This window comes from Theobroma cacao, chromosome 4 (genome assembly GCF_053813885.1).
Source record: "Theobroma cacao isolate CCN51 chromosome 4, ASM5381388v1, whole genome shotgun sequence".
Taxonomy (NCBI): domain Eukaryota; kingdom Viridiplantae; phylum Streptophyta; class Magnoliopsida; order Malvales; family Malvaceae; genus Theobroma; species Theobroma cacao.
This window is the reverse complement of record NC_142642.1, coordinates 8,106,035-8,126,593: the sequence shown is the minus strand read 5'-3', so window position 1 is coordinate 8,126,593 and position 20,559 is coordinate 8,106,035. Positions and strand designations below refer to the sequence as shown.

At 33.0% G+C, this 20,559-nt stretch overlaps 1 protein-coding gene across 5 annotated transcripts; it reads right to left on the bottom strand.

Moving 5' to 3' along the window:
* Positions 1-3,184: 3,184 nt before the first annotated feature.
* Positions 3,185-14,752, bottom strand: GAUT7 (galacturonosyltransferase 7). Of its 5 annotated transcripts, none has more exons than XM_007032206.3 (9): positions 14,153-14,752; positions 13,810-13,844; positions 13,425-13,484; positions 7,014-7,095; positions 6,863-6,909; positions 6,479-6,768; positions 5,122-5,473; positions 4,487-5,032; positions 3,185-4,165 (listed from the first exon to the last, which is right to left on the bottom strand). In XM_007032206.3, exons 1-9 carry the CDS (start codon positions 14,304-14,306, stop codon positions 3,896-3,898), a joined length of 1,836 nt encoding a protein of 611 aa, XP_007032268.2. In that variant the 5' UTR covers positions 14,307-14,752; the 3' UTR covers positions 3,185-3,895. The 5 variants fall into 5 exon arrangements, with proteins under 5 accessions (XP_007032268.2, XP_007032269.2, XP_088661746.1 ...); XM_007032207.3 differs by having other exon boundaries at positions 13,810-13,841; XM_088805620.1 differs by lacking the exons at positions 13,810-13,844; positions 14,153-14,752 and adding an exon at positions 13,130-13,234 and having other exon boundaries at positions 13,425-13,443.
* Positions 14,753-20,559: the final 5,807 nt, after the last annotated feature.

Genomic DNA, 20,559 nt, shown 5'->3' with positions numbered 1-20,559 from the left:
GAAGAACTAATTCATTAATTTAAGATTATGATTGAACTCAATATGTAGTATGAATTATTTATCTCTCTTTTACTTATGTTTGATGAATTTAAGTTGTTTATTTTATTTTGTTCTTAATGCTTCTAGTTGACTGGCCACCAATTAAATTGAATTGGAAATCTAGGTTAAACATTGACGAAAAAAATTTAGGTAGACCTTGAATAGAATAACGTATGATCGAATACACATAGATGGTTTGATTTGCATATAAGATAGACATACACCTATAAGCTATACGTAACCAAAATTAGAGCACAAACTTAATGAATATTTCTTCAATTTATTTTGCATAGACATATAGTAAATTAATTGGGAGAGGTATTTTTATGAAAAACTCGACATAGACTTGTAAATAATTTAGGACTCTAGGTTAGCAACTTAATCCATTAAATTGAGTTAAGAGAGAGAGAGAGAGAGAGACAATAATCAGATGAAGTATTGAAGGACATTATAATCTTAGGTCTAGTAGTCACTCGAATTTAATAAAGTAAATTTGCTAATAGATTTTAGATTAATTTTATTTTTAGTTTATTAGTTTTAATTATAATTTTAATTGTTTGGATAAGATTATGGTATGTCAATTTTAGTACTTAATAATAAAAATTAAAACAATTCTCTGTGAGAATGATACTCTACTCATCATTATATTATCTTTTCGATACGTATAATTGCGTGGATAGAAAATTGAACAACAATATGCTTAGGATCAACCCCTGAGGAAGGGAAGGTTGATCCCCACAGCACAAGGAACTTGGAATAGCTTTTAGTATGGTTTAAGATCAACCCTCATGGAAGAAAAGGTCGACCCTTACAAGAAAAAACACTTAAAAAACCTTTTTAGACGCTCTAGGATCAACCGTTAAAGAATAAAAGGCTGATCCCTACAAGTTAGAACATGAAATCAGCTTTTGGAAATGTCTAAGGCCAACCTCAATGGCTAAAAGGTCAATCCCTACAAGTTGGAATTCAAAATAAGCTACTAGAATTCACTAAGATCAACCCCCTAAGGTTAAAGGGTCGATCCTAGCCACCTTAGGTAGAAAAAATAAGCCTAAAGATTAACCGCTAAGGTTTAAAGGGTCAACCCAAGGGCTTCAAGTTAAAAATAAAAAATAAAAGATCTAGCATAATTTTTCTCTCATTTCTCACTTCTCACAGCCTTCAAACACTTTCTTTCACTCATCAAACCTTCCTTTAGCCTTTGTGGACTCCATATAGCAAAGATTAAGCTTCCAACTTGATTTTTAGGTAAGATTTAGTCATTTTTGAAGCTAATTACCATGGTTATAACCTAACTTCCATTATCCACGAATTTCAACAAATACACCTCCATTAAGCTAAGATGGGATGTATTCTCACATATTTTGCAATCGTGGCTACATTTGAATATTGGTCTTGAAGCTTGCTTGGGTTGAGAGGGTTTGCCTACTAGGCCCGTGCATCGGTTATGGCTAAGGATTGGGTCATGAAAAAATTTCTATTATGTTTTGTAACTTAATTGCACGTCTTTTTCCAATATTGGTAAGATATAGAGTATGATTTAGTGTCTACTCTATATATGTCTTAACCATGTTGTTATCTTTTAAAACTAGTCATTAACTCTTTAATGAAATTTAAAAAAATCTTTTTTCGGAATCTTCATTCCACATTGACCGAAGATTTCCTTGTGTTAATACATGTCAAAAAGAAATGTAATATTCCTCTTAGAACAACTTAGAGTGATGATACCTTTGTTGATCATTTATTGTCTCCGTATGCTTTATGCTATACCCATCCCATTGTACATCTCTAGGACTACATAAGATGGTATTAAAGTATAACACTCCACATACAAGATAATCTAATCATCTTAAAGATAAATTATTCAATTATCGCATGAGAATTTGTTTTCATGGACACTTGAGTGAGATAGCATGTGAAATTATTTTGATAGTTCATATTTAGTGAACTTGTTCATTTAACTAGCACTCACATGTTTATTTAAGTATTTCCATATTTCAACTTATGGTATAGGTTGCTTAGTTTATAAGAACTATTACATATGCTGGTCTCGTGACTTTATCAATATTCTATCTTGATAAAACATAGACTATGGACAATTTAAGAACAATGCTTTAAAGCAATAAAGATCTTATAATTATAAAACTATATTAATTTCTTTGCAAAGCATGTTTATTCCATAGACTTTATCTCTAAAATTAAATAATAATAATTAATATATAAACTCGTAAATAAAGAAAGTCTTTATTGGTTAAATGTACTGCAAAATATAACAAGAACGTACCTCTATACTCTACCAATTGGCTATAAGGCATATATTAATCCTAACAGAAACAAGGTAATGAATCTGACAGGCAGAAATTGCATCAAATTCTCTAATGAAAGAGGCTTCCGAACTTGAGATTTGAACAATTTTGATAGCCAATGTGTTGTGATTGATTGACTTGATTGAAGGAAATACTCATGGAACTTATAAATATCATCAAGTCTACTACCACATCAATATTTATAGAACTCTTGGTTCCGTAGGATCATATCACATGTTTTTGCTTTCACTTTTGCCATTAGATCTGCCACGTCTGTCGACACCACCATTTTTGTCACTTGCCCACGTTTTTTTGACGCAAGAAAACACCTCCCTCCTATAAGGCAGTAACAGCTCCCATTCCTTCACATTTCCAATTGAATTTTAAGTTCACATGGGCTTGACTCGATCTTCCTTTCGTTTATTGCAATTAAGAACGGCAACTGGTCTGCCACATTTGTCTGAACCACATCTACCACTTGCTATTATTATCTTACTAAACTTAGGGACAAAGCCAACAATCACTGAACATTAGCAATTGATTTTAAGGAGAATACCATAGGTAGAGGCTAAGTTCACTTACTAATTTTGGAACTCCAAGCCACCATGTTGACACTTGTACTTTGATCTGAGGTCTTCTATCTTTCCACTTTCCCTTGATGCTGAAAACTGACCAACTAAATCCAAAGTGTAGTTACAAGAATATTATTATAAAATTAATAATCTCGATCTGATATGATACATATTAACTCGAGAAAAACAAATAAGTAGAAATAAATTGTTAAATCCGACAAATGATGTGTTAAAATATTGATTGTACTTGGAAGTTATAGAAGTGTATAAAAGGAATATGTAAAACTTCATTATTTGACAAACCAGCAATAATGGTAAGGCTGGGTGGCTACAAAAGGCATGATGCTATTTTCCAAGTAAAGGCGCCACAACTTGGGGGCGAACTCTATTCATCTGAACATTGACAAATCCACCATCAAATAATACAAAATAAATGGAGAATTTAGTTCAGTGCTTTCTTCATGACCTAAACAAAACAAATGATTTTTTATAATCAAATAGAAAATCCAAATCCGAAGGGCACAGCAGCACTCTGTTTCTCACCAACAAGCATGCATTGTCTTTGAATGGCCAATTGAAAATCCTTGGAACGGACATGCAAATCACAACCTTCTCTGTATATTTTATTTTGTCAAGGTTTCTCGCATTAATTCACTGTACCAGATAATGCTAGAAGCAGACAATGAAGCTCTTCCTATCACTCTCTGCATTCTCCAACAATCACTTGAAAACCCCAAATCCATCTTTTGCCCTAGCAACTGTAGCCACCTCCAGGGAACTCAATCCCAAGGTTTTGCTGCACTCCTTTTATTTACTGAAAAATATCAGAAATATCTGCACCAAGTTCCATCACCAGCTACACTTTGTTGCCATCTAACACCCTTCAAAAATCTAGCTCAATGTCAAAATTCTCAGCACCTAGTTCCTTGAGCCCTCAATTTTCCAAGGATTCAAAGAGTCAACCTGACCACCAGCTCTTTATGGATTTACGTTGCACTCACTTAGAAATTGATCTTCTTGGTTCAGAAACTTCTTCCAGTAGGCCTTGTATTTGGGAATTCCCAGGTCAAGCCAAGGTTTCATATTTCCATTATAGTGCAACACTGCGGCTTTCTCGATGCCTTCAATATTAAGCCCATAGTCATGACCAAGGCCCGATAAAACCCACACACTATCAAGAGCATATACTAGATCCTGAAAAGTAAGCAAGCTTGCAAGCAAAGCTGATCCCTCTTTCATGCTGACCTTCTGTTCACGTAAGAAATGCAGTCGAAATGGTCAGAAAATTTTAATATTTTACACAGCAGTAGCTCTTCATTATTCTAATCATAGGTTCAATGCCACTAACTGCTCAATTAACTGATATATTCATAATTTCTCTACATTTTATTGGAGTACGAAAACTGTTGCCAAAAGTGCTGTAGCAAAATATACAGACACCAATCTAAATTGGAGTTATGTTAAAGGTTCATTTCATATCAAGTCATGCAACTAATGCCATTTTCAAACAGTGTTTTGCATGTTAATTGAACTGATAAGAGAGATTATCAAACATAAGCAATCACGCACCTCTTTCACCAACTTCCAGTAAGTTTCAGAAATGCCTAGCTCTCTCCACATTACAAGATCAATTACATTCAATCCAGACATCCAGGAACATGAATTTTTGTCGAAGCTGCTTCCGCCCAAATAACTCCGCAGCTGACCCAACCTCACTGAACAAATTTGGACAGCACCAATCACTTTCCCTGCCATGTCAAGGCTCCGTAAAGCTGACAAGTCTTGCTGGACAACGACATCATCATCCAGAACCACAACTTTTTCCAAGTTTCTAAAAATCTCAGGAAGAAGATAATGAGAATGAGAGAAAATAGATAGGTATTGCGTTCTATCATGGATTGCCGGTGCATTATCACTGCTGTGAAAGGAAACTCGAAACTCCACAGGTAAGGTGAGGTGAGATAGAGTTGCTTTATCGTAGTATTCTGAATTAAGATGTTCAATATTCAACACCTGAATTACAGCATCCTTAAAAGTATTCTTGAGAAACCACAGTTTCATCGCAAAGTAATTCTGTCCATCAGTCAGCACATGAAAAACCAGGTTCATACTCTCCTGAAATATTGCAGAATAACCAGTCAGTGTCACCAACAGAATTGAGAAATAAAACAATGAAATGACATCAAAGAATAACTATGACATACCCTTGCATGCATAACAGTTGAGTTTATAACAACTGATGATGCAATGACATTATTAGAGAATATAACATAGTGTTGCAATGTGGGATCGGAAAATTTCTCAGGCAGCTCCTTATCAAATGAATGGTCTTTGAAATATTCAACAGTTAGTCTCATAGACAGGCAGTGCAGACTCTTGGGCATTGTCTGCACTGCAAGTTGGTAAAGAAAGGCACTCTGCTTCATGTGAAAGTTAGCTTCATCCTCAGTCAGGTCAAATATTTGTCTCAATTTCTTGTCAACATTATTACAATCCACAGAGACTGATTTCGCTCTGGCTATTGCAGCTTCCATCCTTCGTGACTTCTTCTCAATCCTGAAACAAACCAGTAAAATACACTTCATGCTTAGGCAAGTGACATGAACATTTCTAGGTAGCTAAAACAATACACGATCTGTGAGCACTATTTATCTGACCAATCTGCCAAATAGACAGAATTTGAGAGAGAGAGAAGCCAAGAAAACTGGTGGATCCATGCTGTAAGCATTATAAGCATGCAGGCCCACAGAGATGTTGAGCCTTCTCTGAGATATCTTTAGGATCTAGAATACGCAATGCTAGTTTTAGTTAAATTGCTGTAACAGGCAGTGGGAAAGTGGGGAAAAACTATCTAAATTGTCACAGCAGCCTGACTTAATACTCAATAAATGAATACAAAGTATCAGGTTATATCATACCATCAGGAACACTTATGACAGGAGTTTAAAAAGCATACAGGCAAGATATAGTTCTACTAGATGCAACAGATTAGCATATCAAGTGCAAGACAAACACCAAACATGGCATAGTCTTTCAGGCAAACAAATAGCAAGCAATTTTAGAAGAATGATCTAAATTAACTCAAAAGATAATGTCCCTACTCTATTTGGACAAACTAGCACAAATGAGGGAAAATGAACCAACATATCTGACAAAGACCTACCAAGTGCAAAAGAACAAACTGTCCATATATTACTCACTCCGTTTCAAATTGAATGTCCATTTTCTCTTTAGGATGTTTCAATATAATGTACAGTTTTCCCAAAATAGAATACATTTTTCCAATCTTGCCCTTTACTGAATTATTAATTTTAGATGGGCCCCTCTAGCTTTTATGACCCTTGAAGGATAAAAGTTATATGGTAAGGGACAAAATATCCCATTCATAAAGGTTTTTACCACAGTGGACATTCCATTTGGAAAAAATGAAGTGCAAAATTTTATGTTTAAACTAACATTTCTAGTCAGTAAATGGGTCACTATGCTCATGGTATTAAAACTGTAATAATTAACCTTATACAAGGAATTTTATGAAGTCATGAAAAAAGAACCATAACTTACTCTGGTGGAAGATCAGCATCTGTCGTACTTTCACTAAGGACACGCTCTAGTTCTTGAATATTTTGTCTCAGTTCACGAGACAACTTGCTCTGGGCTGGGACTTTTGCAATACTAGGAAAATATGCCCTGGCTACGAAAAGCTGGTCCTTCAATTTCTTCACTTTGGAATCTTTCATTTCTTCCCTATTTTCTTCATGCCAAATGCAGTAGCTACCATATTTCAACTCACATAATCCCTCACTTTCATCAACATGACCTTTCATTCCAGCTTTATCACTAATGCTACTAATCTGTGAGAGAAAATCAAATTAATTTGAGATGTTATATCTAGGCACTAAAATGTAATCACATAGCATGTAACAAACTTTTCAGCAATATGCATACATTTATGGTTAATGGTTGCAGCAAAACTTGAGGCGGAACTGGAATACCTGTTGAATATTAGAAAAACAAAAGAGTGGGTTCAAACTGAAATCTAATAAAAGGGCCCGGAAAATTATTTGAAAACAGTCAAGAAAAACGAGTCCAACCAGACCTTTTCTCTGCTGATTTTTAGGTGTGACATTTGTACTGCTGGTTTCGTTTTTAGCTTCATTTATAAAGCCTTTAAGAATATCCTAAAAAAAAAGAAAGATAGAATGGTTAAATGCAAACATGTATATAATCATAGACTCCTGAATGATGGCTGTAACAACTATGAGCAAACTACACACAAGTAAGAGGAATCTTTTATAAGCCTAATCAGGAGTCATTGGACACTTGAGATGTCTGTCCCTTAATAACATAACACATAAAAGTTCAGCACTAATGATTACAGTGATAACTGCTAACTGCATAAGAAGTCAAGTTAAACATTAGATCACACATTACTGGACTTCATATAATAGAAAGAGATGCTGCTGCATTCAAGGATCAACCACTTAAATGATAGAGACTACAAAACCAGAGCTGTTCATCCAATCTCTTAATCCCTAATTATTAGTGAACTAAGATCTAACCACAAGTTTCTAATAGAATACCAATCAAAGCTAGATAATATCTTTAGGGAAAGGATCCTCCTTATTTAAAAGTAGTTGAGATCTCCACTATTTTACCCATTGAATGACACATGTTCAACAATATCAATGTAAGATTGATAGTTCTCCATATCATCCTTCTTCCTTTTTATAACCAAAACACATGCATTTAATTAAATTAACACCATATGCTCTAATAAGCAAACAGAAGTTGATTTGAATGATAAAACAGTTTCCCTTAAATAACATATATGAGTTGAATGATGAAATTTTTTCAAGTTTTGCTCCCTCCAGGAGAATTGATGAGCAAAAACAATTTCAAATGGATCAGGACACATTTTCAAAGTAATTGAATAAGATTTGGATCTTAAAACGTGGGGCAACTTTAGCTAATAAATCTACTAGAATACTGAATGATTAGTTAAATACCGAATATTAAAATCCCAATAAATCCAGCAAGCTCCAAGGTACAAACTTTTTTTCTACATTTGGTTTTCTTTAGTCCAAGCTGTAGTTGTACATTATAAACCCATTCTATCGGTCCTAATTCAACAGTAATCCTTTGTATCAAAACATAACACATTGATGGCTAATGCATCTATATTTGATTAGGAGAATAAATCAACTCGCCAATTAAGAGAGAATCCTAAGCCCTACATCAATATGAGAACAAAAGCAAACATTTGGAGTGCTCACAAAGAGATGAAGACTAATACATTCATTACCAGGTTGGGATGGTGAGCTATAGAGAGACAAAGGGTAACTTTGAACTATATACAGAAAAAGGGCAAGTCAAGGTTTGGAAGTTTGAAGCATTAAAGAAAAAGTTCTCAGGATTCAGATAAGGAAAAAAAAAAATTGAGGCAGATTTGAGAGAAAAAAGTCTAACGGAGAGTAGAAGACTTGTGATATCAATGAAACAGCTGTGTTTAGATAATAAAAAGGAAGAGGATGATGTGGAGAATTATTAGCCCTAGATTGATATTGTTGTATGTATAATTCAATGAAAAATTAGTGGGGATGATCCTCTCCCATAGAATTTTTTTCAGCACCCAACAGATGCAGAATGTGGCAGGCGCTGTTACTAGTATCTTTTAATTTCTCCAAATTATGAAAACCATCAAAAAACAAGAGAAAGGACTAAAGAGATGGGGGAGATTGGAGGTTGGAGCTGAAGCCACCTAAAGCTATCATGCTAGAAGAAAATTACAAAACCTATTCTCCAACATTATATGCCAAATTATAATTATTGCTCATTACTACCCTTTAAGTAGGAAACTTAACTTTTGATTTCCTGTCCTATGGGTAAAAGGCTTTGACCCTGTATTATTAGGTCCTAAGAAGGTTGGGTGGGGCCTAACCTATGCTTGATGCATAAGGAAGTCTGACAGGAAATGATAAAAGTACATTTCTGTCTTTCGGCATTCCATTCATGGTTGTCAGTACTCTTTTGGCACCGTTGGTACTGGCCGGTATGTCTAGTTTTTGCCCCAAACCAGTATATTTAACTGTTTGTTAAATTCCGGTTTCTAACAGATTACCATCTGTACCGGCACATTTTGAGCATTTTCACATAACAAGTTATCTTGGTACAGAAAAGTTTCACTATTTGTTTCCATCTGACTGGAAGAAGAGTTTTGCACAAAGTTTTTTGCATTCATATGTTCTGATGGGCTTCCTTTTTATGCCTACGCATGAATTTCTTCAAATAAAAGACAAACAAGAAAAAAGCAAAGGAAAAGATATAAGAAAATAAAGAAGGTGCTGTAAGTTGTAAAGGCTGCCGGAGAGACAAGGAAATGCTAAGGTTGAAGAAGAGTAGAGTGGTGCTAATAAAGAATCAACTGTTTTCAAAAAGGTCCTTTTACTTGGTTGCTAGGGTTACAGATGGTTAAGTGTGGTGATGGATCTGGGTCAACAAAATCAATGATACGCAGATCATTTTAAAGCGCTATTTTCATGCAAAGCCCATTAGAATTATGTCCAAAAAAAAAGCAGTAGAAAAACTAAAATAAGAAAATATTGATAAAACTCTTAGGCACTATTCATTATAAAGAACAGATACACACACAAAATAAACTCATACATTATTTTTTAATTTATTTTATAAACTTATATAAGTACATAAACTAAATTTAATGAATAGTAAAGTGATATGAAAATTCTCCATGCAACTATAAGATTAAAAGTATTTCATAATTACATCAAGTTCTAGTGTGAATTAAATAAGGCTCCATTTGGTTGATATTGTTGCTATTTGTCTGTTATTTTCTACTTATTGTTTATTTTTTGCATTTTTCTTTCTACTCATTTTTTGTTAAAAAAAATAGCAAATAGCAAAAGCATCAACCAAATAGAGCCTAAAAGTTGTCATGCTTGAGAAATTATAAGCCTAGAAAAGTTAGGTCTTTTTATACTTATGTTTTTCATAGCATAAATTTTGGATGATCATGACATGTAATACCAATAAATCTGAAACAGTACACTGAAACATAGAGGTACCAGTATATACCATGTGTAAAGAAAACAGAAACATTGAATGAAACAATACTAACAACCTCAATCCCATTAGCTCATGGAATATAACTTGTTTGGCATTGTCTTAAATGCATTGAGAAAAATTAGAGGAAAGGGAACTGATTTAGAGTTGAAGACACATGAAAGAAATCCAAGAACAAAACTTTTCAATGAAGGGCTCTAGCCGAATTTGCCTGCTACAAAAAGGGTATAAATATCTTCCACTAATTTTCAAGATGCCATCAAACAATAAAATAATAAGTTATGTTTAGTTGCTCTCCAAAAAAAAAATTTATGTTTAGTTGAATTTTGTTCATGAAGGGAACCAAGACTAATCAACTTTCTAACTCAATTTATCCAGTGATTTTGATTTCGAAGAAATGTTCAGGCATCTATTTTGCTCATATAACACATACGAATAATCAAAGAAAACCTCAAATTTTAATTTCTTATTTTCACAAAAAAGAGAGATAGGAAAGATCACTTAAATACCAAGATAGCATTAATGATTTTATTTCACTAACTTGGTCAGTAAAAAATTGCATCTATGGATCAAAGCTACCGCCAATGTCCAGAAAATTTGACTTGAGACAACTACAAAGGAGAAAAGACAAGGAGCCAGTATATTAAGAAGCTTGTATGGGGTTTACTAATAGTTCAGAATTTGTCATTAAACATAAAAGCAACAGGATCTAATATTATTACTTTCTAGGACTAGCATTAAACTTTAATGAATTCTCAGTTGAACTTACCATCAGCTTGAGGGCATTTTTAGTAATTAAAATGTACAGAATCCCAGTAAATATTCTAAAGATCTCAGTGTGTTTCTTAGTGTTTGTTTTCCAGTTTGTGCTTAAGTAGTTATATCAGATAAGTCTCCAAAAGATATGGACCAACAAGGTAAACGGTGAGAGGGACCCACAAGGCATAACAACCTCTGAATCACCTAAGACATGGGTGCCAAAAATGGCTCACCCAAGTAAAACAACAAGCCATACAGATATATATCTACACACTTACATATCAGGGGGAAAACATATGTGTATATCTAGAGAGGGATGCAGAAAACTTGTTTAGTAGGGGCATTCATATTAAAGGGACAATTATGCAAAATTTCACAAAAATACAAAAACAACTTAGACAAATTTGATCAACCCATAAGCATCTAAAAATCCATCTACATTATATGAATCTCTTTTAATGACATACAGAGGATATTAAGTATTTGTTCAAATGTACAAATTTTGTTTAGTTGTCAATTTTACCATTTGACTTTGCTTTCAAAAGGAAAGAAAGAAAATTAAAAATTAAAAATTGTTTGGATACAATAAAAAATGATATAAAAACTAAAATGTCAAACTTTATTTTCATGAATAACATTCTATATATCTCTATATTGATATAGGTATATGCATCAAAGAAATATTCATACCACTGTTGCGTTTAATTTATCTACTTGTGCTTTTATTACATGTTAAACCTCGAAAGTAATAAGTAAATTTTCAAAAGGTAACTATTATTTTAAACTGGTGACTCATGAAACTTTAATTTTTTATTAAAATGAATACGGAGCAAACACTTATTTGTTGGTGAATAAACATAATTGTTGGACTCTCACCCAATAATTCAAGTCTTTTGCTTGAGTGGTTTTTGAAAAGGTACCAAGTGATCTAGAAATCAAATGCTAACCACTGCTAGCTACTAAATCTGAATTTTTCAATAAGGTGAATAAGCAGTAAGCCTTTTTTGCCTGCATGTTTCCATAACACAATGCGCTTGCACAAGTGAGTCCCATACTACAAATAATATCACCCAATGATTTAAACTTTTGAGTAGAGCGATTATTGACATTGATTATTTTGAATATTTTCTGTTTCTTAAAATATAAAAAACGACACTTTTACCAAATTTACCAGGGCAAAACTAAGAGGCAACCAAAACTATCACTGTATTGATAACATGTTAAAAACAGTTTACAATTTGAGTCAGGGCAGCTGCCCCACCCTACATCTGTCCCTTTTTATATCTGATAGACATGCATCTGTGACCCTTAACATTTTGGCACCATAATTCTATACTATCTTCATGGTAGTGAAAAAACCCCTATAATACCCAGAACATGTCATCAGGAATGAAATCAAAGAAGCAAGGATAATCCACTTATATCCAGAGGTGTGTGCTCAAAGGAACTTTGCTGGTATATCTAGAAAACAAGGACAACGGAAATCAGATTGCTATTCAACGGCTTGTCATTCTATATGATAGGATCTCTCCATCCAATTTCTTTCTTCTTTTTGATAAAAAAAACATCAAATTTCTTTGTTTAGGTATTCATAGTCCAGTTCTTGGTTCAAAATTAAACGAGCAATAAGTACACGAATATGAAAGACTCTGCATAGAATTTCGGCATCTGAAATTTATACTCAAGGAAGTTAGACCTTGAAAGGACTAGAAAACACTAACACAAGGAAGAAGAATAATAAGAACTGAAGTTGCAACATCTTAAAACAAGATACAAGCTCTCACAAAAATTAAAAAAAAAAAATCTCTGAAACAATTCCAGGACAGCATATCATCTTTCATCTTCATTTAATTCCCTGATTTTCTTATCTTCTTTTCTCAAACAGAAAACCAAACATAATTTTATTCTATTTAAAGTATGATGAATAATTTAGCTTCTTACTCACACAGTTAAAAAGTTAGTTCATTTTCATTTTTTCTGATACACTATTAAATAACAAAAGAGAGGTGAAAAGAAAGTTCTATCCTCCCCTATCTTATCTGTCTCCAATCACCTAAACAAGGATTTTCGTTTATTTTCCAGTCTCACTTCCCCTGATATTGTTCATGCATTACTATCTATTATAAGATGCATCTTATTGACCACAGTGTAATATATCTTAAATATTATTCTTCTGTCAATTCCTTAAATATATCATCTACGGATCTATAAAGAAATTGTCTTGGGACAGATAAACTTTGAAACAAGGTGTGTTTAGTTGCCCACGTGAATTCGTTGTTTTATGTCTCAGTAATTGGTAAGAAACTAATTATTCAGTCTACAGCCAAACAAAGCATATCCAAATTACTCTACTGGATATCCAATGTATTAACATACCGCATTTGGGAGTCCCATTCCCATATCAGATGGTCAGAGGTGTGAAACAGTCTCCTTTAACTCTATCAAAAAGAACCCTAAGTACACTTTATCCGTATAAGTCATCTGGCATAGTTAACAAAAGGATATAGCAAACTGATTATCAATTGGCAATTTTGTTGCAATAACTTGAGCATTATCAACACCAATCATAACATTATAGGGCAAGTGAAGGGGGGAAGGAAAAGGAAAGATGCATCATATTCCAGAAGCTACACAGGCACACACACCAAAAGGAGCATTAGGAAAAACAAACCTTTTGTAGAGTAGGTCCTAATTTTCTCACAAGGCTATCTATATGGCTTGAACGATCCCCCTGTCAGAAAATTCAAAGCATAAATTGATCATTATATTTGTTTTTTACTTTAACTTGAGGTTTTCTTTTTTTTTTTGGATGAAGTACATTTTTTCATTTGAGAATTAAGAAAGAAACTGATTTAAGCAGCAGAATAATGTTTTACATTCACATTTTAGCTGCCAGAACAATCCTCACAGTGACTCTTAAAAGTTTTTGGTTCAAAATGGATCATAATCTCAAAGACCATAAATCCTACAAGAGTGTAATGGAAAAATGCTGCGTGAAAGTAATTGAGTGAAACCCAGTCAATGGAATGGACAAGTAATGAAAAAACAAAACTTACTGGAGATGAAGTGTGTTGAAGAGGCATGATTCCTGCTGATGAGGCAAGACGGATGGTGTGAGAAACAGATACAGTTAAAGCACATATGAGATGAGAAAAGGTAAAAGAGCATAGATGAGTTGAATCAGAGATCTGGTTCATATTGCAAATAGACAGGCGTGCGTTAAAGTAGAATGCAGAGTGCAAGCAGCGAAAAAGCAAAAGAAAACTATAGAAAAGACTGAGTGAAATCTAGATCTAGGACTAGGACTCCGATCGGATACAATGACAGCAGCAGCAGCAGATGCCCTAATCGAAATAGAAGAAAAGAAAAAACAGATCTGTAGGATTGATAGAGGCGCACCTGCGGAGTGAAAGCCATTGTGTAGACCAAGCAAGAATCCAAGGGGAACAAGCATTGAGAGAACCACAAGGAAGAGGACGCCAATGGCCAGACCTCTCCATCGGCGCTTCGCGGGAGCTACTCCTCCACCCCCACCGCCACCCCCACCTTTCATTTCCTCACTTCTCCACCTTCCTTCCTCCTCCCCCTCACCCTCACGTTTAACAATAGAATTTTTTTTTATTGATTATTATTATTAAAGATTTTGAAGGATTACTCGTTAGGTTGTTCGCAGTGTGAAACTACTTAGGCCGTGGGAGCCCAATATATCTATAATTATTTCAGTATCTGGCTACCTGCAAATGCGTATAACACAGAGAGATGCAAGCTCACCAGTAAACCGCTCTTTTTGCTTTCCCCGTGTCTCTGGCTGGCTTCGCTTTTCTTTTGATTTCTGTCTTTCTTATTAAGCCGCTACGGTTGCTCATGTACGCGTCGTATTCCTACTAAGACACTGTCACTGCAGAGAGAGAGAGCGCCAAGGAAACTCGTTGCACGTGAGGGATTGACATCACCGAACCACCAATTCCCTCTCCCTCTAGTCTTCTATCTCACGCATGCCAAATAAAAATTCACTAGTCTATATCTATCTATATATATTTAATAATATAATATAATATTTTCAGATCCCTTTTGTAATTAATATGGATAATCCTTAAAAGATGGGGTAAATTCTGTTGGATTATTCTTACTTTTCTTTTACATTAAATCTGTTTGTTTATTATTATAGAATTGATTATATCCGCTATGTATTTAATATAAATACTCTTTTTTTTTTTTGGAAAATTGTATTAGGGGTGTAATATATACGGACTTACCCACCTCTATTTACATCCACACAGTCAGGAGCCTTCGGAGGGAATTCTTGTCACTCCAATGACATCTTCGGGGTTTCATTACCATGGGAGTTCTTTTCATCGGAATTGATTATAAGTTGTTAAAGCATGTTTGATTTGATTTTTTTTTAACTTACAAGCTATTATGAAACTCTTGCAAAAAATAATAGTTTTTAAAATTAAGTTGATAAATTTACTTTTTTATAAACTCTTTTTTATAGATAAACTGTTTGGCAAACAATTTATCTAAATTTTAATTTTGATTAAAATTACTATAAAAGGTATTTAATAAATTAAGAAAAAAAATTGAATCAAATAAAAAAAAGATGAGTGTGAAAAAAATATAATTTCTACTATAATATTACGAATTGTTGAAAAATAAAAAAATATAAAAAATATTTATTATTATTTTTTAAAGATTGATTTGAACTTTATGACCTTTGGAGCTGAACAAAATTGATGTTACATACAAAGAAGAGAACCCGATGTGATATTAATAATGGATCCAACTAAGTTAGGAAAATCACGTTTAGTCATTAATTTGACAACCTATTTTCCTATTGAAATCATCAACACTAATTCCATGCAAGTCTATCAAGGTCTTAATATCCTCACCAACAAAGCTTTCCTCCATGAACAAAAAGGTTTTGGCTTTTATATTTTTTTCTCATTTTTTAATGAGTTATTTATTTTGTCAAGGAGTGTCACACCATCTATTGGGTACTGTTAGCTCAAATGTGAAATTCACTGTTAAAAGTTCAGGGATTCTACAATTCTTATTGCTAAAGGAATTAAAGTCTGTTTCAATTTTCTTGTAGTGCAGCTTATTGTTATACCTAAAAAAAAATTCTTTAAAATTGAGTTACCACAAACGAGTACAAATATTTACTTTTTAATTTTCATTTATCTCAACAACCATGGATATATTTGACTAATTATTTCAATCATAATCAACAAATATTATGTATATCAGAAAAAAGCAAAGAATAAATAAACATAACATAATTGTCATATCAAACAATAAATTAAGAAATATCAAACAATAAAGAGAGTTTTCAAAGCAAAAAAAAATGATAGAAAATAAAATGAAAAACAAAACAAAAAGGAAAAGAAGAAATAACACCTTAATACAATTTTGAATTTTGAGTTTTCTTTTTCCTTAATTTTTGTTATAACAAAAAAAAACCCAGGAAGTATGATTTACAGAAAAAGGGAAAGAAGAGGGAGATCCATAAGGAAAGAATGAGGGGGTATTTTTTGAGAGAGGATCTTTTTGGAAAATAAATAACTCTCATAAAAAACTGACATGTTTAAAAAAAAAAAGAGAAAAGAAAACTCCTATTATGAGCTTTTTTTCAAGCTTGTTTTTTAATTTTATTTTTTAAAAAAACTACTTTTTTTAAGAGCTTCTCATAAAATACTATTTGGCTCAACTTTTGCTTTTAAGAAGTAGATAAGTTAAAAATAAGTTAGGCCAAACATGCACTTAATGCACCTCTCAATTGATAAGAGTTAATGTGTCTCATGCAAACCGATGGATATATTTTGTAAAAAAAAAAAAAAACATTGTTTTGATTATTTGCATTGCAATTATAAAAGGTTTTTTTGTTTAAAAGTTTACATATTTTGATTTGTCTATTATTTATAAATAGTGACAGATTGAAGATTTTGTATGAGGGTGGTTAAAGAATAATCATATAAGATCATAGATCAGGTCAATAGGATTTTATATGAGAGTTAACTTACATTTCTTACCACTACTCCAAATCAAATAATTTGATTTATGTAGGGATGGCAAAACTAGATATTTTGAATTTTATACACACAAAAATAAAAAAAATTAAAAACTAAGGGGTGACACTGCCTTTGTTTATAAAATAAAATTTTTGGAGTGAATATGCTTTGCATAGGAATTATAAAGTGTTATATGTTAAAATTTTCTATTATGTGAGCTACTATTAATTGGTAATTTCAATTTAATAAAACAGATTGATAAATTAGTTTTGTTGTGAGACAAAGCATGAGAACCCAATTAATATTAAAGTGATCTGTTGATGATGAGCTTTGCACGTCTTACTAGGTTAGTGTGGTTTGAAGGTTGTGTAAGCCTTGGCTCAAAAAGCCTTTAATAAGAGGCTTCTACTAGGGTTTATGTAAAACCCGACCCTATAAATACATGTCATAACATACATGCACTGAGTAGCATGTTATTATGTTAAGAAAGTCCCTAAGAATAGACAAAACCCGGTATTGTACCTAACGGTACACTTGAATTGATTTAACCTCGAACTAGTTCAAACAAGAATCGTAGGATGAAATTTAATATTTTATAGTCAAGGAATGACTAAAAATGATTGTTCGGAGTTCGAGGGTTCATTTAGGGAAAATTAAAAATTTTAATGTTTAGGGGCAAAATCGTAATTTTTCCACCCGTGTATAAAATTTGAGATTTTGAGAGAATTTAGATCACATTTGACGAATTGGAGGATGGTATGAGTATAAGGGATGAAAAATATGTCTATGGGCAATTTTTCAGTTTTTGGGGTAAAAATGTAATTTTTGACTTTTACGGGGCAAAAGTGTAAATGTTAAAAATTACTCCACCAAGACTTTGGATAAGTCTGATAATTTTATCTAAGCTATGGATATGTGGGACAAGTGCATGGTGAAAATTTGGAAACAAATGGATGAAATTTTAAAAACGAACCAATGGAAAAGTGACACATGACATTTTTTTAATGGTTTAATATTATTTTAATGAAAGATCAACCCATTTAAACCCCATTTTAAGTGATGGCCGGCCATAAGGAAGAACAAGAGAGGAAACGAAGAAAAGAAAGAAAACAAAGGGAAACTAGAAAAATTCAAAGGGGAATTCGTGTTTTTCGCCCGTTTACACGTCTAACGGTAAGATTTTTCGACTTTAGCTTGATTTCTACCTTTCCTATGCCTTTGTTTCCATTTAGCATGCTTGAGGAGAGAGATCTAAAAGTGACATCAAGGGCTGGCTGAATTTCAAGGGGGGAGAAATTGAAATTTTTAGGTTTTGATTTTTAGTTAAATTGATAGTTTTAGTTAGTTAAATGTGTTTAGAAATTAAATTGGGCAAGAAAGCATTAAATTTTCACAATACCCACCCTTAGCCGAATTTGCAAGGAGGTACAATGATGATAATCTGATTTTTATTCTAAGAGAAATGAAAAGAAAATGATGAAAAATGGTTAAATGTGATAGAAAAATAAAGTGGAAAATTAACCGAGTTAATGTCCCATTTTTGGCCGAATTTTCCAAGGAAGAGAGTGAGCTGATTTTGGTGATTTTAGAGGAATATTGGCTGATAATTAATGGTTAGAAATGTTGGAGAGAGAATGGGACAATTTAGAGCTAAAATGGTGCGTGTTAGTAATTTATCGGGTAAAATGCCAAAAATAGGTTAATACTGCGTTTAAGTCATTTTTGGCTATTGCATTTCATACCATGCATTAGTATAGGATTTAAATCAAATATATAGTGATTTAGCATTAATGTGATGAATTGAGTAAATTTTTGCAATGTGTCTAGGAGGAGAGCCTTCCGGTAAAGGCAAAGAAATCGTACACGACGAGTAATTATCAGGGCACCTAGAAAGCTTTTAGTTTGTACAAACGGTGAGTAAACTTATTATTATTGTAAATTATCTAGAGTTTATTTTTAAATGCTCTTTATGTATTTTATGAAATGAAAACGAGATTAAAACGAGATTTTTGATGTTTTAGAAATAAATGTGATAAATAAAGATATATTGTGTTGATTATGAAATTGAGTAATTGGAAGCTGTTAATTGTCTTGAAAATTATATATTTTCTTATGAATGGCTTATGAGATATGAGTATATGTGGCTATATTTTGTAAGTGTATTGGGAAATTTATGTAAGTTGTTTTTACTATGCAAGTTGGATAAATAAATAAAAGCCACGTTATACTCTCGAAATTTTATTAAAATTGGTGGGTTAGTCACTGCAGTGACGAGTTTCCGTAGACTGCCTATTAGAGGGGCACGGTAAACTCAGTTATATAGTTACTCCAATTGTAGAGGTGATGAGGGTAACTCTTGGGGTAGTATTAGAGCTCACTTCACGTCGAACCCCCACGTGAATGTGTAACTCGGCCAACGCCAAGGAACGGCTTGTTTTAAAAATAAAAATGTGTTTCATATGTAAATGTTATAACAACCTTGGCGGACTCGTTTAGATGCCTCGGCCAAGGTATCCCCGAGGATTAGTTTTGGCTTGAGCCTTGTTTTTAATAAAAGACATAAGCCTTAACAATTGTTTTGGTAAATTATAAATATTTTATGGTTTAAGAAATAAATTGAAAACATTATGAAATGGTTCGTAATTTGTTGTTTAAACTTGCCTCCATTTTACTCACCTTTAGATATTTATGATAATGTCTGTTTACTCATTGGGTTTGCAAAAATCTCACCCACCTCCTTTCCAAACATTTCAGGTCTGTGGTAGCTTGTAGATACCCTATTTTGTCGAGGATTCTAGTTGACATCTCTACCACACAGACAGTAGGTTTCTAGCACCAACACTAGGTGTATTTTGGGCCACTTGTCATTGTAACCATTATTGTACATTATAACTTAGTAAAATTTTGTATGTATGAATTTATTTTACTTACACATTATAAAAGATTTTTTACACGTGTTTCTATAAATATTGTTTTATATAAAAATGCTATATTTTAATCAATATTTTGAATAGTGATATTTATCTATAAATCCTTTAAAAAAAATTATCTTTGGATTTATTTGAGCCAGAAACGACCGGTAATTGTTTAAAATGGAATGTTTAACAACGATTGCTCACAGGAAAGGAAAGAAACTGATATGTAAGCCTTGCGGGGTTCCGGTTGGCATTTCGGGTAATGAGTGTCAATCGGGACGTCGTGGCGGTTGTCATGGGCCCGAGAGAGGTTTCGGGTCGTGACAGTTTATCATTTATATATTTGACTAGGTTCTCTCTTCATTTCTAATGAATAGTCTCTGTGTTAGCTTTAAAATTATTATAGTTTTGATAATGACAAAACGATTAAATTTGCTTGAACATTATTTGAGTAGTCATTGACAATTTCTTGAAATGATTTAACTCTCATACATTTGTTCTTGCATAGACACAAGCTTGACTCTTAATGTTATTAAACTATATTTATAAGCTTGTATGACTTAGGTGTATGAGTGCTTATGATTCTCATTCATTAAAGGTCGATTTAAAGATTTAAAGGAAAATCTTGATGCACTCATTAAGGGGGAGTTTTGAATATCTTGTTTAATGATGAAAAAGAAAAAGGAAAGAAGAAAGACTCAGTTAAATAGAGTTTAATGGACTTCATGTTTAATTTATATGTGTGATGCATAGTTTTGGTTTTGTTGAAAATTATGTAAAGAAAACTAGATGCATTGACTAAGGGGCAGCAACTCATAACGCATAAAGATTTGAAGCATTTATATTGAACATAGACATTGCATTCTTAACCTAGGAGTGTTTT

Excerpts from the sequence above, each read along its gene's own strand:
- GAUT7 (XM_007032206.3), bottom strand. The coding sequence starts at position 14,306 with ATGAAAGGTGGGGGTGGCGGTGGGGGTGGAGGAGTAGCTCCCGCGAAG. Across the intron at positions 6,769-6,862 it reads TGCAACCATTAACCATAAAT|ATTAGTAGCATTAGTGATAA; the intron begins GTATGCATATTG and ends TTTCTCTCACAG. Across the intron at positions 5,033-5,121 it reads CAACTGTTATGCATGCAAGG|GAGAGTATGAACCTGGTTTT; the intron begins GTATGTCATAGT and ends GCAATATTTCAG.